Consider the following 17,019-nt stretch of genomic DNA (forward strand, 5'->3'; position numbering starts at 1 on the left):
TGGAGAATTCCACCGACTGTATAGTCCACGGGGTCGCAGAGTCAGACACGACTGAGCAACTTTCACTTCACTAAGCAAGTGTAGAGAGATGTTTGAGAAGGAGAAAGAAGAGATCAAAGAGGTTCTTTAGGAGAATAAATCTCACTGTCAATAATCACCTCCCCTCCAGAATTAAAATATCAACTCTAACACTTCTTTCCCCTTCCTCACTTTATAACTTCCTTCCTAGTAAGCACCATGCCCAGGAGGAGCCCACAACCAGTAACCAAAGCTCTCTTATCTTAGTGAAAGTATTTCAGCTGGTGAGCCCTATGACTATGGGGCCAAACTAAACAGAGTTGAGCCATGGCCTCTGCAAAATGAGATTCCTCCACACACAGACTTTCAGCCACCACTACCACCACCTCAAGCCTTTCAGCCACCACGTCCACCACAGACGTTTACCCACGGTGCATCCTGAAATTAAAGTAGGTGGTATTTCTCTTTATTTTAATTTTAAAGCATAAGTATTTCCCCCCAGACACAGGTTTTTGGTGTAGGGATCTCACTTTCTCAAGTCCCTTAAACACTGAACTAAGAGTTTATTCTTTGAGAGTTTCTGAGAAGCCTTTCTATGCCTCAGTTTCCTCACCTGTAAAGTGGGAGACAATAATGGCAACTATTTCACAAAGTTCTTGTGAGGATTAAATGAGTCAATACGTGTGAAGGATCTAGAACAACAGCCGACAGACACATACTAAGTACTCTACAGGTATTTTCTAAACTTTGTTAATAACTTTATTTTTTCTATTTTATTTATAGCGCTTCTTGTTTGGTTTAAGTTTATGCTCATGCACTTTTCAATTACTAAGCATTAATAGTGTCCTCCTAACGGACTATTTCAGCCCCACTACCCTTTTGGAGTAGAAGCAGATGTGGTTAATGGTTTATAAATATTCACCTTCCAGGTCAGAGGCACTCAAACATCTCTATACATTTGCTTAGACCCAGTAGTGATTTTATCTACTTCATTTAGTTAGAAAATATATTACAGATAAAAGAATGCAGCCAAGCTTTTAAATTAACTGGTAAATTTATTAACAATAGCATATACATACATTTGAAAACACATATGTAAGAAACATTAAGATTTATTCAGTCTCTGATAATGTCTGGAGTCCATTTGGATTCATGAAACCCCTGCAATCAACTCCAGGACCCCTTATCCAAAAGCAGAGTTGAATAACTGATCAGACCATCAGTACCATTATCAGCAGAATCAAGGCCTGGACAGAAAAATACAATATTCCATAATTACAATGAAATAAAACTGAAATGCAATCGTCCTTGCATTTGAGGGTACAGAGGTGGACAATGTTAGCTGCATGCCCAGTGGACCACTCACTCTCAACCTCATTTTTAAAGAAATATTAACATTCTCTACTTTTTTCTCTCTCTCTGGGATATTCCTTGGATCAGGGATCGAACCTGTGTCTTCTGCACTGGCAGGCGGATTCTTTACCAGAGCCACCAGGGAAGCCCCAACCTTGTCTATTTTATAGGGTCTCCTGAACAGCAAATGAAACTGTGAATGTAAATGAAAAGTTCATCTCAATGGGGAACAAAAGATCAGGATGGAAGGAGGGTGTCATAAATGAAGAAAGGAAAAGGATCTTCCAGTGAGCAATGTTCTGAATTTAATGAAAATCCAAAAGATTAGACCAAACTGAAAAGCATAAAGGAAGGACTTAAAACTGCCACCTCCTCCTTAGCACACACACACAAATACAGCCCTCCTCCCAGCTGTTGCCCTGAGGTGACCACAGCCAACTTAGGAAAGGAGCTCCAAAACATTTCCATTTTCATGTCTTCACATACATCTAACGGAAATGAACCACACCCATCCATCCATCCATGAAGGCTATTTTTAAAAGAAGAGGGACAAAAAAATTAATTCAACAAATACTAATTCAGTAAGTACTTAACTGTCCACTGTGTGCCAAGCACTGGTTGGCGGGGACGATATAGAGGAAAACCAAACCAATAAAGTTTCTGATAAGGTCTTGAGGAAAATGGTAAACAAGAAAAAAAACAAACTATTAATAGCAAAACAATTTCTGACAGCTGCTAGGACGAAAATAAAATAGTGAGGGACCAGAGGCAGGAAGGAGAGACACAACTTCCCGAAGGTGTCTGAGAGGTGACGTTTGAGACCAGACTAAAATGACTAGTGCCTTCCAGTGACTTGACGCCGAAATATTCCGAGAAAAGAGAATTAAAAGCAAAAATGATCCACAAACCAAGAAATAACAGGAATTTCACAGCGCCAAAGTGAGCGGCGCAAACCAGAACCTATGAATTCCGGAGCGGCGGGAGAGTTTGAATATTCATGTCCAATCAGGGAAAGGCTGAGACCAGGCAGCGCGGGCTCAGTACGAAGTATCCCGAACCGCTGGTGTCCACAGGAAGCCACATCGCAAGGGCCTAACTCGTGATCCGGCACCCACGCAGCTGCCAAACTCGCAATTCTTCAGGGCTGTGATGCAGTGTTCGAAAGACCCGGGCTTGGTCGTGTCCTGGGGTCCTTTCTTAAATGTGGATAGCTGAAATCACTCACTTCGTTTTGGAACACCGGTGACACGTACCCAACAGAGCCACCAGGACACAAGTAGAGGAGCAGTCTCAGTATCCTAATTTAGAACTGACTCATACGAAAGCTAAGCAGCAGTGAGGGTTAAGACGCGCCCTAGATTCAAAAGCAAAGCAAGTCACGCGCCAGGAATCTCAAGTCATAAGGGCTTAAAAAGCTACGTGTGTCATCTTCTATTACTTTTAGCCAACTAGAGTAACTTACTTTGTGAGGAACTGAGGAGAAACAAGTGAACAAGGCTCTTTTCTGGTGATTAGGTGGGTGGCTCTGAAAAGAGCCTTTGGAAAATCAAGCGGCTTTGCGACTCGTGCGAGCGCCGCGTCCCAGCAGGGACTCACTTGGAGCTGGTGTACTTGGTGACCGCCTTGGTGCCCTCGGACACGGCATGCTTGGCCAGCTCGCCAGGCAGCAGCAGGCGCACGGCCGTCTGGATCTCCCGAGACGTGATGGTTGAGCGCTTGTTGTAATGCGCCAAGCGCGACGCTTCGCCCGCGATGCGCTCGAAGATGTCGTTGACAAATGAGTTCATGATGCCCATGGCCTTGGACGAAATACCGGTGTCTGGGTGCACCTGCTTCAACACCTTGTACACGTAGATGGAATAGCTCTCCTTACGGCTGCGCTTGCGCTTCTTGCCGTCTTTCTTTTGGGCTTTGGTGACGGCTTTCTTGGAGCCCTTCTTGGGCGCGGGAGCGGATTTTGCCGGCTCAGGCATTGTGAAGCAACGCCGTTTGGCAAAAAAAGAGGTATGAGAATGGGCGGGCCTGATCCATTTATAACCACCGTATGCAAATTAAGGCTCCAAAAGTCTTACATTGCCATTGGTCCGTGGAGAGACCTTACGTTATCAGTAATAGCTACAGAATAACACCGACTCTTAACCTTATTGGCTGTTTCAGGAGCCAATTTAGGACCAATGAAAAGCTCGTTCCTGACCCCACCCCTCAGAAAACTTATAAAGGCTTTCCAATTGCTGATCTTTTTAAACATTTGCTGAGGGGCTTTGATCTTTAAGTGTACTCCTCTTATCTTTAGTCATGTCTGGTCGCGGAAAGCAGGGAGGCAAGGCCCGCGCAAAGGCCAAGTCGCGTTCGTCCCGTGCAGGCTTGCAGTTCCCGGTAGGGCGAGTGCATCGCTTGCTGCGCAAAGGCAACTACGCTGAGCGGGTGGGGGCCGGCGCGCCCGTCTACATGGCGGCGGTTCTGGAGTATCTGACGGCCGAGATCCTGGAGCTTGCCGGCAACGCGGCGCGAGACAACAAAAAGACGCGCATCATCCCTCGTCACCTGCAGCTGGCCATCCGCAACGACGAAGAGCTGAACAAGCTGTTAGGCAAGGTTACCATCGCGCAAGGCGGCGTTTTGCCCAACATCCAGGCCGTTCTATTACCAAAGAAAACCGAAAGCCATAAAGCCAAAAGCAAATAAAGCCTTACAAAGTAAACCAAAGAACAAAGGCTCTTTTTAGAGCCACCCAAGTTTTCAAAAAAAGAGCTAATGCGCTATTTTGTGATCAGCCCTTTATTTTGACACTTTGGTGGTGGCTCTTAAAAGAGCCTTTGGGGTGAGTGGGGATGGTATCAAGCCTCTTAATTACTTATTCTTGCCAGGCTTGTGACTCTCCGTTTTCTTGGGCAATAAGACTGCCTGGATATTGGGTAAGACACCGCCCTGGGCAATAGTGACACCCCCGAGTAACTTGTTGAGCTCTTCATCATTTCTCACGGCCAGTTGCAAATGGCGAGGGATGATGCGCGTCTTCTTGTTGTCTCGGGCGGCGTTGCCCGCCAGCTCCAGGATCTCCGCGGTCAGGTACTCCAGCACTGCCGCCAAGTACACCGGTGCGCCGGCCCCCACCCTTTCGGCGTAGTTCCCTTTGCGCAGCAGGCGGTGCACTCGCCCTACAGGGAACTGAAGGCCAGCGCGGGATGAGCGCGACTTGGCCTTGGCCCGAGCTTTGCCTCCCTGCTTTCCGCGGCCTGACATTACTGCTAAAACTGCAGTTACAGCTTCTTTTTCAAGGAGAAGGATATGGCAAGGGTAACCAATTTGATGTAATTTATAAGAGCTACCGGGAGGGGTGAAGGGAAGTGGTTTGATTGGCTGAAAGCGGAGTCCGATCGAACAGCCAATAGGAAAGCGAAAAGCAGACTCTTCGTTTGCATCTTGCGCTACGAGGAAATGACGGCTTATATAAGTACCTACCAATCGTTGTGAGCCATATTAAAGCCCTTTATTTGCATGCCAGGATTTTTAAAGTGAAGGCTTTCAAACAAAACACTCTTCTGTTTTGCTTTATTTACTGAGTGGCAATTTTTTTCTAGGTTACGGGTGGTAGGTTTTTTTCCGGTTTCCCAAAAAGGATTTTAAAGGGCTGCAGAGAGCCTTTAGCAGATGCAGTTACTCCCACTCAAGGGCCTTGGAACCTTAAATTACTAAGTTCCTCCTTTTCTGGCTCGTCAAAGCCAGACTACCTTAAAAAATACAAAACTGCTGAGGCCTCTTCTTTTCTTTCAATTTAGTTGTTGCCTGCGGTGTGGCTTCGCCCCATCCTCACCCGTCTGTTCCTCAGACTCCGGTTTAATCGAGGGCATTTCCTTCTCAGAGGATCTTCCCGACCTAGGAATCGAATCCGGGTCTCCAGCATTGCAGGCAGGTGGATTCCTTACGGTCTGAGCTACCAGGGAAGACCAGAATAGTATGTCATCCTCCTCTTGACCTCTAGGAGGCGTCCCAAACCGCCTTCAACTTGAAGGCGTCTTTCCCTTGGCATTCAAAATGTCGCCCTCCGTCTTTCCTCATTCTGCTGCTTTTCCCCCTGTCCGTGTTTAAATCCCAGTGTTAAGCTCGGCTCTGCCTCCCTATTCGCCCTTTCCGCACACTTCATTCTTCACTCTTCCCGAAGTCGTACCCAATTCAGTGCTTTCATCTAGTATTTGCTGCAGAAGCTCAGGCCTGTATACCTGTTAACTGGATACTTCAACCTGTCTGTCCCTATAACTCGACCTATCCAAAAGCAAACTCATCCAGTCACCTGCCACCACCACCACCACCCCCACTCCCCCCACCACCACCACCTCGCCACCCCCCGCCAGCTCCCTTCTCTTTGTTCTTTCCCTGAATTGCTCCAACAGTCTGCCCGATACCTGAGCTAACATCTACAGTTTCCTGCACCTTACAGCATATATTCATGAATATTCCTGAGTATTCATTGGAGAGACTGATGTTGAAGCTGAAACTTAATACTTTGGCCACCTGATGCGAAGAACTGACTCATTGGAAAAGACCCTGATGCTGGGAAAGGTTGAAGGCGGGAGGAGAAAGGGACTGCAGAGGATGAGATGGTTGGATGGTATCACCGACTCAATGGACATGAGTTTGAGTAAACTCCGGGAGCTGGCGATGGACAGGGAGGCCTGGCATGCTACAGTCCATGGGGTCGCGAAGAGTCGGACACGACTGAGCGACTTCACTTTCATGCATTGGAGAAGGAAATGGCAACCCACTCTAGTATTCTTGCCTGGAGAATCCCAGGGACGAGGGAGCCTGGTGGGCTGCCATCTATGGGGTCGATTTAGCAGGGGCAGCAGATTACTTTTAATACCTAATACAATGTAAATGTCATGTAAATAGTTGTAAATAAAATGTAAAACTATGTACATAGTTGCCAAGGCAGGGAAAATTCTAGTTTTGCTTTTTGAAACTTTCTGGATTTTTTTTTTTTTTTTTTTTTTTTCAAATATCTTCCACCCACAGTTGGTTGAATCCTCAGATTCAGAAGCCGTGGATACCGAAGGCCAACTGAAATTGTTTCACAAATAAGGAAACCAAGGCTCAGAGGAATTTAAGCACTTGCTGAAGGTCACACAGCCACTTACAAAGACATGATTAGAACCAAGGTCAGTCTCGCTCAAAGTCTGTGCTCTTCATCCCTCCAAGCCCATTGCTTCACTAAGGAGATTATGGGCTTTATGAAGTCATTGTGCCCAGCCTTGCTTCTTCTCTCTGTAACAGGGAAGAAGCTGGGGAAATAGTTTAGAAAAGAAGATGCTAATTCTCTAAGAGTATAGTTTTATTTGTTTATGAGAAAAAAATGTTTATTAGCAGATGGGGAAACAGTGGAAACAGTGTCAGACTTTAATTTTTGGGGCTCCAAAATCACTGCAGATGGTGACCGCAGCCATGAAATTAAAAGATGCTTACTCCTTGGAGGGAAAGTTATGACCAACCTAGATAGCATATTGAAAAGCAGAGACATTACTTTGCCAACAAAGGTCCGTCTAGTCAAGGCTCTGGTTTTTCCAGTGGTCATGTATGGATGTGAGAGTTGGACTCTGAAGAAAGCTGAGCGCCAAAGAATTGATGCTTTTGAACTGTGGTGTTGGAGAAGACTCTTGAGAGTCCCTTGGACTGCAAGGAGATCCAACCAGTCCATTCTAAAGGAGATCGGTCCTGGGTGTTCTTTGGAAGGAATGATGCTAAAGCTGAAAGTCCAGTACTTTGGCCACCTCATGCAAAGAGTTGAGTCATTGGAAAAGACTCTGATGCTGGGAGGGATTGGGGGCAGGAGGAGAAGGGTACGACAGAGGATGAGATGGCTGGATGGCATCACCGACTAGATGGACATGAGTTTGGTAGCTCAGACAGTAAAACGTCTGCCAGTTCGATTCCTGGGTCAGGAAGATCCCCTGGAGAAGGAGATGGCAATCCACTCCAGCACTCTTGCCTGGAAAATCCCATGGACGGAGGAGCCTAATAGGCTACAGTCCATGGGGTCGCAAACAGTCGGACATGACTGAGCGACTTCACTCACTCACTCACTCACTTGAGTGAATTCCGGGAGTTGGTGATGGACAGGGAGGCCTGACGTGCTGCAATTCATGGGGTCGCAAAGAGTCGGATACAACTGAGCGACTGAACTGAACTGAAGAGCCAGGTGGAAGGAATAAAGGACTCCTGATTTAAAGGTGACGAAGACATGGTCTCACCCTTGAAGTGGTCACAGAAAGGAAGTGAGACCAAGGTCAAAGCACAGGACAGAGTGCTTCAAGTCTATCAGCAGGACATGAACAAAAGATGTGGGTACACTGAGGCTATATATGTGGGAGTAGGGAGGCTTCATGAAAGAGGAGGTGATATCTCACGGAACCATGAGGAGGGCTTTGTGGGTCAAGAGGAGACGAAAGCATTCTAGCCAAAGGCAACTTCATGTGCAACGCAAGGAGCTGTGGGACAGCCTGGTTCATGTCATGAATGATGTGCAGCTCAGTATGGAGGGGGCTGAGAGTGGAGGTGGGGAAAAGTGGAAAGGAGTATGGTTGGAATGATATATTGGAGCTCAAATGCACTAAATGTTTGATTAACTAAATTGCCTGGTTAGGAATTCAGTTGCTTTTGGTTAAAAATCCCAGAGGTGTTCAAGGGGATAAGATCCAGTCTATTTGTGAAGGTGTTTGGCTTTTACAAATGGCCTACTCTGTTACATATTTTAATGGCTCTAGTAAGAATGCTGGGAAAGGAACTCCAGGGAGCAATAGATAGTAATTGAGGCTGATGTAATTTGTAGGGTATTGGCCTATCTGGATTATCTAATAAGGATTTATAGCTAGATGAAATCTAAAGTATTAAATCTAATTCCACCCCTCTTACATGCTCTGTAGCTCTCACTCTAACTCTCCAACTCTCCCTCCCTCTATAACAGGGAGGAAGCAAGGCTTGCTTCATGAAGCCCATAATTTAGTTAGTGAAGTAGTGTGCTTGGAGGGGTAAAGAGCACAGACTTTGAGTGAGGCAGACCTTGGTTCTAATCATGTTTTTGTAAGTGGCTGTGTGACCTTCAGCAGCAAGTGCTTAAATTCCTCTGAGCCTTGGTTTACTTATTTGTGAAACAATTATAGTTGGCCTTCGGTCAACAAACCACTCTCCAGATGCTAGCTATCAACAGTAGACTGTGGTAGCCAGAGTGATAGAAGATAAAATAGAAGTTCATCAATTGAAGAAAAATAATATACCCTACCATAACAGAGTTGTTAGAATAAGTGAGAATTAAATATAAGGAGCCTAGTACACAGCTGGAACCTGAGAGTCCAAAATGCTGGCTTAGGAGGCAGAATAACTTAATGGTTAAGAGTTCAAATTCTGCAGCCTGACTCCTGAGTTTGCTTACTAGATCTATGACCATAGACAAATTAATTAATTTATTATCTAACCTGTAAGGGTGTCTGCTTCCTCAAAATGGTAAACCGAGAGTAATAACAGTAGCTACTTCATGGACTTGTTGCAAGAATCAAGAGTTCATTTAGAATAGTACCTGTCACCGACAAAGCATCCTCCCACCATTCCCCACCGCTGTCACTGGATTAGCAAATTACAAGGCACTCACCAAAAACAAGTGCTAAAGATTCCATCTCTTTAACATCATTCTAATTGTTTTACTTCTCTTTCTAGCTCATTTCTTGTCTTCACTCAGATTATCTTTCACCAGACTACTGCTAAGGGCTCTTCTATTCTTCGCTTGCATTCTTTTCATTCCCCTAATATATTCACACACTAGCCAAAGTGATCTTCTAAAGAAAATCTTATTATTTTCTCACTTTATACCTTTTCCCAGGTGATTTCACTCCCCTCCTTCCCACTTTCCCACCTTCCCCCCACCACGCATGATCTCATTTCATCTTCAACAACTCTTGCATCTCAGATGCCAAAATTAATAAACAAAATCTTAACAAGAAACAGAATATTACATAGACTTACATATTACATCTCCTACAATTACCAATGGAAAATAAAAATTTTACATTTTTTTTCTGAGAGATACCACGTTAATCAACTGATCAGAATTATCATTAACAATAGGACAAAGCAAATTATATGCCTCCTATATAGTTCAGTGAGAAGGATTCAATAACACTTCTGCAGTTTCCCTGCCAAAAGTGTATATCCTAAATCTGAATCAGAAAGAAACATTAGAGAAACCTAAGTTGAGGGATATTCAACAAAATAAATGGTCGGTGTGTGGGTGCTAGGTCACTTCAGTTGTGTCACTCTTTGCGATCCTATGGACTGTGGCCACCAGGCTCCTCTGTCCATGGAATTCTCCAGGCAAGAATACTGGAGTGTGTTGCCATGCCCTCCTCCAGGGGATTTTTCCCAGCCCAGGAATCAAACCCTGTGTTTCCTGCATTGGCAGGTGGGTTCTTTACCACTAGCACCACCTGAAAAGCACAGATGGTCTGCACTCCTCAAAAATGCCAAAGTCATGAGAGACAAAGACTAAGGAATTAGTCCAGATTAAATGGAGGCCATAGAGACTTAACAACTGAATACAGCATGTGATCCTAGACTGGTTCCTGACCTAGTTTTTTTTTTTTTTTTTTTTTTTAATTCTATATAAAGGACATATGAGACAATGACAAATTTTCAGTAAAATCTGTAGTACTGTATCAATGTTAATTTCCCAAATTTGACAATTATACTGTAGCTATGTGAGAAAAAAAATTTTACTAAGAATGTATTAGCAAATATATATTAGAGCTCTTCAGAGAAACAGAACAAAAAAGATATATATGCAGAGAGTAATAGCAAACAAGCAAAAGAGAGAGAGATTTATTATAAGCAGTTGGCTCACTGACAAGTCCCTTGATCTGCAGGGTGAGTCAGCAAGCTGGAAAGCCAGGAGAGCTGATTGTGTAGTTACAGTTCAAGCCTGAAGGTCTGAGAACCAAGAGAAGCAGTTCTACAGTGCCCGTCAAAAGCTAACAGGCTGGAGACCCATGAAGTGCCAGTGTTTCAGTTCAAGTCTGAAGACAGGTAAAAAGCCAATGTTCCAGTTCAAAGGCCATCAGGTAGGAAAGAACTCTTTTTCAGAGAGGGTTAACCTTTTTGTTCTGTTCAGGCCTTTCACTGATTGGATGAGACCCAGCCACAACAGGGAGGGCAATCGGCTTTACTCAGTCTACCAATTTAAATCTCATCCAAAACCATCCAGAATAACATTTGCCCAAATATCTGGGCCCCCTGTGGCCCAGTCAAGTTGACACTTAAAATTAACCATTGCAAGTAGTTAGAGGTAAATGGGCTCTATCTCTGAAGCTTACTCTCAGATGGTTCAGAAAAAATTAGATATGTGTAGATACATAAGAAATAAAGCAATCATGATAAAATGTTAATATTTGGATAATGTGGGTATCAGGGTGAGCAGTGTACAGAATTATTTGTACTATTTGTAGTTATTTGTAATTTCTGTAGCTCTGAAAGCACTTAAGAAAAAGTTAAAAATAAAATGCATACACACACAGAACCATATATCCAATATGACATCTCTTCTTAGATATCCTAAAGACACTACGAACTCAAGTCCAAAAAGAATTGGACACCTAGTCTCCCCCTTCCCCACCCTTCCAACCCTTCTTCCAAAATTCTGTATCTTAGGGAACAAATGCCATCCACCTTGTTGCACAAAGCTGATAATTATCCTTCATACTTTCCCTCCCATAATTAGCCCATCACCACACGCTATGGGTTTTACCCTCCTAATGTATACCTTGTACCCACAATTTCTTTCCATCTGCACCTCCACTACCACCATGATCCAAGACATCAACATTCTCACCTAGACTGCTCCACTAACCTCCAAACTGGTCTTCCTGCTTGTGCCATTACCTCCTTTACAGTTCTCACACTGAAGCCAAGGAACTTTGCAAAATACAGATTTAAAGATGAGGTGAAGTTGCTCAGTCATGTCCGACTCTTTGCGACCCCATGGACTGTAGCCCACCAGGCTCCTCTGTCCATGGGATTCTCCAGGCAAGAATACTGGAGTGGGTTGCCACTCCAGTATTTAAAGATTTAAAGATGGCTAAATGCAATGCTCCTTGATTGACTTTCAAAAAATAAAGGCACTAATGAGACAACTGGGGAAATTTGAATATCAACTGTATCAACTATTAGATAATAGTATTGAACAAATGTTAAATGTCTTAGGTGTGGTAATGGTATTGTGGTTATATAGGAAAATGTCCTTGTCTTAGAAGATATATGCTGAAGTATACAGCAATGAAGTATAAAGATTTTTCAACTGTCAAATGATTCAACAAAAATGGTAAGTTTTTATTTTTATTATGTATACACATATTCAAAGAGATTAAAAAGCAAATATGGAAAAATGTTAGTTAATATAGATGAAGGATAAATGGGGTGTTCAATTGCAATTGCAACCTTGTAATTGACATTATGTTAAAAAAAATTTTTTAGTGTTATAAGGGTATTGTTCTATAAGAGAATATCCCTCTTATTAGGAGGAGATATGTATTACAGTACCTCGGGATCAAATGTCATGCTATCTGCAATTTGTTTTCTGAAAAAGTATACAAATACATTTTTAAAGTATACAGGTATACATAAAGTACGTGTTCAGTCACTCAGCCATGTCCAACTCTTTGTTACCCTATGGACTGTAGACCACCAGGCTCCTCTGTCCACGGGATTATCCTGGTAAGAATACTGGAGTGGGTTGCCACTTCCTACTTTAGGGTAGCTTCCCCAGCCAGGGATCGAACCCCGAGTCTCTTGCATTTCCTTCATTAGCAGGTGGATTCTTTACCACTGGGCCACCGGGAAAGCCCCAATATATATATATATATAACAAATGTAAAAAACAGTGAAAGGTAGAGGATGTTGTTTTGTATTATTCAATTTTTATGCACGTTTTAAAATTTTCAATACTGAAGTTGGGGAGAATACATATATGGAGAAATCTATAAAATACCAGGAAACACAATAAAATACTGATTGAATTGATGAGTTATATATCTTTGGTAAAATCTCGGCCTGTTATATCCCTGCTGAAAACCTTCCCTAGCTTCCTACCTCTCCTAGGATAAAAACAAAACTGCCTAACAAGACCCACAAAGCCCAGCATGATGCCTCTTCTCCCCACAGCCTAGGGCACTGGCTCACTCACTTCCCATCCCCATCTTCTCTGCCCTGGGATCTCCAATCATAACTAACTACACTCAAGTAACCACTCCCCCAAAGTGTCTCCTCCTGGCCTTTGCACGTGCAGCTACCACACTTATGAGGGACTGAGAAAGGGGTTTTAGTGTCCCTTCTAAGCTGCTCCCCTGTTTTCTCTGTTCTCCTCAAGCTCGATGACATGCCTCCTTAGTATCCTGCTTAGTGCCATCACAGATCTTAGCATGCAGTATTGCAATGGTCTGATCACTTGTCCATCTTCTCCAGTGTTCTGTAAGCTGCCTGAGGCCAGGGCCTGTCTTACCTCCCCAGTCTCCAGGACTGGTCTAGCGCACAATAATTATGTATTCGATAAAGGAAAGGGACTTCCATTTTCTTGTATATAAAAGTGTTGGGCTAGATCTACAAGATCTATTGGCAATAAAATGGATCAATCCCCATTGTTCAGGAATTTTCGTTTTCTTCGCAACTCCTCAGGTTCAGAACTTCCTACGACCCCCAAGAGGGGCTTCCCCGGCTACTCAGCGGTAAAAGAATCTGCCTGCGCTGCGATGCGTAAGACTCAGCATACCTGGATCTTCCCTATAGCTCAGATGGTAAATAATCTGCCTGCAATGTAGGAGACCTGGATTCGATTCCTGGGTCAGGAAGATCCTCTGGGGAAGGGAATGGCAATCCACTACAGTATTCTTGCTTGGAGAATCCCATGGATAGAGGAGCCTGGCGAGCTACAGTTCATGGGGTGGCCAAGAGTGGGACACGACTGAGCGACAAACACTGCTACTGCTGCAGGAGACCTGGGTTCCATCCCTGGGAGGGGAAGATCCCCTGGAGAAGGCCAGAGCAACCCGCTCCAATAATTTAGCCTGGAGAATCCCATGGACAGAGGAACTTGGCGGGCTGCAGTCCTTAGGGACGAATAGAGTCGAAAAGACACCACTCAAGTGACTGAGCATGCACGCACGCACGCACGACCTCAAGAGACAAACGAGACTACAGTTCCCGTGAGCCCTCACCTGCCTGGTCTATCGCGTAGCGAGGACTCCATTTCCCAGAGTGCCTCTGGACGCGAGATCTGCATTCACCCGGCTTGTCAGGAGTTCCGTCCCAGAGGGAGAACTGCGGTAGCCAAGCCTGAGTGCGAGGTAGAAAGGGTCCAGTGTGGGGTTCAGGGAGGGGGCACAGAGACCGTGGCTCAACCAAAAGCCCGGAGTTGCACATACCCTACTTTTGGAACCTCCAGCTCATTCTTTGCGAATCCCCTTAGAAGCGCGGGCTCTCTCAGCTGCTCTCGGCGGAGGCCACAATCCCCCGACGTCACACAGAGGAAAGGGGCGGTGCCTCGCATCACACTGTCTGGTGTCTAGACGCGCTCCCCAGGGTGGATGTTGGCCTGAGGCGGGGGCTGGGGTGGTTGAGACGGTGGTACCAAGAGCGAGGCCCTGACCCTCACTGCTCCCGTCTTTGTCTCTGCCGTAGCCGATGCTGAGTGGGCAGCTGGTCGTACGCCTGTTCTCCATGGCCAGCCGCGTCTGTATGTCCCGGGGCAGCGCGGGATCAGGGGTCATCGGCCCCGTCGAGGCTGCCATTCGCACGAAGTTGGAGCAGGCCCTGAACCCCGAAGTGCTGGAGCTGCGTAATGAGAGCGGCGGCCACGCGGTCCCACCGGGCAGTGAGACCCATTTCCGCGTGGCGGTGGTGAGCTCTCGCTTTGAGGGACTGAGCCCCCTACAAAGGCATAGGCTGGTCCATGCGGCGCTGTCAGAAGAGCTGGCTGGGCCAGTCCACGCCCTGGCCATACATGCGCGGACCCCCGCCCAATGGAAGGAGAACCCTCAACTGGACACAAGCCCCCCCTGCCTAGGTGGGAGCAAGAAAAGTCGAAACTAACCCTGGACCTGGAGAGAGGGAGGACCAGGATTCAAGCGGGTTTCGTGAGAATAAACTACTGGGGCTTTCTTGCATTTAATACAGTCGTATTTGTTAGAAACGAGTAATGTAATATACCCATTTAACCGGCATATGCGTATTCTCAGGAGAGAGTAATTCATTTCACATTAAGGTTAACCTAAGGAGAGGGGACAATCCCTACTATTCAGGGAAAGCTGCCCAGTTGTTTCATTTTAAATTGTGACTAAGGAATCGCCAGACTTGATATAAGTTACTAGTAATCCTGTACATTAAAAGATAAATTATCATATGAGGTGAATTGCAGTGGTGTTAATGGCCTGCTGTCAGTGCTACAAATGTTCTTCGAAAAGAAAGATACTTGAAGCCTAGGCATAGTCAGAAAGTGCTTCGTTAAGCCAGAAAAGAGAGGAAAGTTGCTGCCAACAGGGGAAAGAGCCCAAGCAAGGGCAAAGAAGCTGGACTGGGCAGAGTTATTGGACAAAACAGCAATTACGGTTGCATTTGAACTTCAAACTTGGGGGATGTTTGGCTTGCTAACAACCTGTCCATTTCCAAAAGGATTTGCATTTCTCATGAGGAAAAAAAATCTTTAAAAAAACAAATGCTAAAGCAGTGAAAAGATTAGAACCTAGGAAATGAATATAGAAGATGGAGAAAACTTTACATAGCCCTTTTTCTTATGAGCCTTCCAAACGTTGTCATAATTCTGAGGGGAAAAAGTAATGTCTAGATAAGCAATTTTCTGATGATCTCTGTGTGGAGATTGAACTTAGTAAAGAAAAGGCTTGGTTAACATTTATCCACCATTTCCAGCTAAAGAATTTAGACTGCATCTGGTTGGGCAGTAGGGAGTCATCACTGAAGAGTTTCGAGAAAAGGATGGCAAAGAACATTTTGGGGCAGTGATGTTAGTGGGTTGTCATAGGGAATTGGAGGCATGGAGAGTAACCAGTGGTGAAGGCAGAACTTTCGCCGAGAGGTAAGCTGTTGACATGGAAAGGAAGGAGTTGATTTGAGAGCTATCATTTTTAAGTCAAGAAGATTTGATTAGAACTGAAATGGACTACAGTGAGAAGGGAGTCAATGGTAACCCTCAGGCAGGGTTTTTAGATTTCTTCACAGATAAGAATTCCCAAGGGAGCTTGTTTAAAATATGGATTCTAGGTCACCTCTTTTCCAAAAAGAGGATTCTGAATCCACAAATCAAGAATGGAATCTGGAATCTATATTTTAAAAAAACACACACAAAAGGATTTCGAGTGAAGTTGGTTCTGTTCTCAAGAAATGTCACTCCCAAGTTTTTATTTGTTTTCATTTGTGGAGTTTTTAGATTTTTTTAAATTTCTTTTTGTAAATATTATTTTATTATGGCAAAAACTTCATATGAGATCTACCTTCTTAACAAATGTTTAAGTGTATGATACATTATCACTGACTACAAGTACAATGTCATACAGCAGATCTCTAGAGTTTAATCATCTTGCTTAGCTGAAACTTAAGGCCTGCTGATTGATAATTCCCTACTTCCCTCTCCCCGCCACCCTACCCTGCCCCTAGCAGCCAACATCCCACTGATTCTATTCAACTATTATAGATAATTCTGAAGGTAGAATCGAGCATATTTATCTTTCTGTGGCTGGCTTATTTCACTTAGCATAATGTCCTCATGATTTATCACAGCAGAATTTCCTTTAAGGCTGGCGAGTATTCCATTGTATGTATACATTAATTTTTCCTTATCCAGGCTTTTGTCAATGAACGTTCAGGTTGTTTCCACATCTTAGCTATTGTGATAATGCTGCAATGAACATGAGAATGCTGACACTTCTCCAGGATCCTGATTTCAGTTCCTTTGGGTAAATACCCAGAAGTGGGATTGCTGGATCATATGGTAGTTCTATTTTTAATTTTGAGAAACTTCCATATTTTCCAGAGTGGTTGTACCATTTTGTATTCCCACCAACAGTGTGCAGGGGTTCCAGTATCTCCCCATCTTCATCAATACTTTATATTATATATATATATATATTATTTGGGGGCTTCCCTGGTGGCTCAGAGGGTAAAGCATCTGCCTGCAATCCCGGAGACCTGGGTTTGATCCCTGGGTCGGGAAGATCCCCTGGAGAAGGAAATGGCCACCCACTCCAGTACTTTTGCCTGGAAAATTCCATGGACGGAGAAGCCTGGTAAGCTACAGTCCATGTGGTCGCAAAGAGTCAGACACAACTGAGCAACTTTCATTCGCTATATATTTTATATATTTTTATATTTACAAAATATATATTTTATATATATATATAAAATATCTATCCTGACAGGTATGAGGTGGTATTTCATTAAGGTTTTGATTGCACTTCCCTGATGGTTAGTGACATTGAGCATTTTTTATATACATATATATTACTGGCCACCTGATGTGAAAAGCTGACTCACTGGAAAAGACCCTGTTGCTGGGAAAGATGGAGGGCAGGAGAAGAGGGCAACAGAGGATGAGAAGGTTGGATGGCA

The 17,019-nt window shown here is 44.3% G+C and overlaps 4 protein-coding genes and 1 long non-coding RNA gene across 5 annotated transcripts; 3 read left to right on the forward strand and 2 right to left on the reverse strand.

Annotated features, from left to right (window-relative positions):
- On the reverse strand, positions 1,054-3,390 carry LOC102171395 (histone H2B type 2-E). The gene has a single exon (XM_005677703.3). It carries the CDS (start codon positions 3,342-3,344, stop codon positions 2,964-2,966), a length of 381 nt encoding a protein of 126 aa, XP_005677760.1. The 5' UTR covers positions 3,345-3,390; the 3' UTR covers positions 1,054-2,963.
- Positions 3,603-4,119, forward strand: LOC102171676 (histone H2A type 2-C). The gene has a single exon (XM_005677704.3). The coding sequence runs from the start codon at positions 3,667-3,669 to the stop codon at positions 4,054-4,056; it is 390 nt and encodes a 129-aa protein (XP_005677761.1). The 5' UTR covers positions 3,603-3,666; the 3' UTR covers positions 4,057-4,119.
- LOC102171944 (histone H2A type 2-B) lies at positions 4,143-4,760 on the reverse strand. Its single transcript, XM_005677705.3, has one exon. It carries the CDS (start codon positions 4,612-4,614, stop codon positions 4,222-4,224), a length of 393 nt encoding a protein of 130 aa, XP_005677762.1. The 5' UTR covers positions 4,615-4,760; the 3' UTR covers positions 4,143-4,221.
- On the forward strand, positions 10,282-13,273 carry LOC102171206. Its single transcript, XR_309871.3, has 3 exons — positions 10,282-10,472; positions 11,639-11,728; positions 13,078-13,273. It is a non-coding gene; the product is annotated as an uncharacterized LOC102171206 (long non-coding RNA).
- Positions 13,468-14,800, forward strand: BOLA1 (bolA family member 1). Its single transcript, XM_018046023.1, has 2 exons — positions 13,468-13,745; positions 14,080-14,800. Exon 2 carries the CDS (start codon positions 14,083-14,085, stop codon positions 14,488-14,490), a length of 408 nt encoding a protein of 135 aa, XP_017901512.1. The 5' UTR covers positions 13,468-13,745; positions 14,080-14,082; the 3' UTR covers positions 14,491-14,800.

The sequence above is a fragment of the Capra hircus genome, chromosome 3, assembly GCF_001704415.2.
Source record: "Capra hircus breed San Clemente chromosome 3, ASM170441v1, whole genome shotgun sequence".
Classification (NCBI taxonomy): Eukaryota; Metazoa; Chordata; class Mammalia; order Artiodactyla; family Bovidae; genus Capra; species Capra hircus.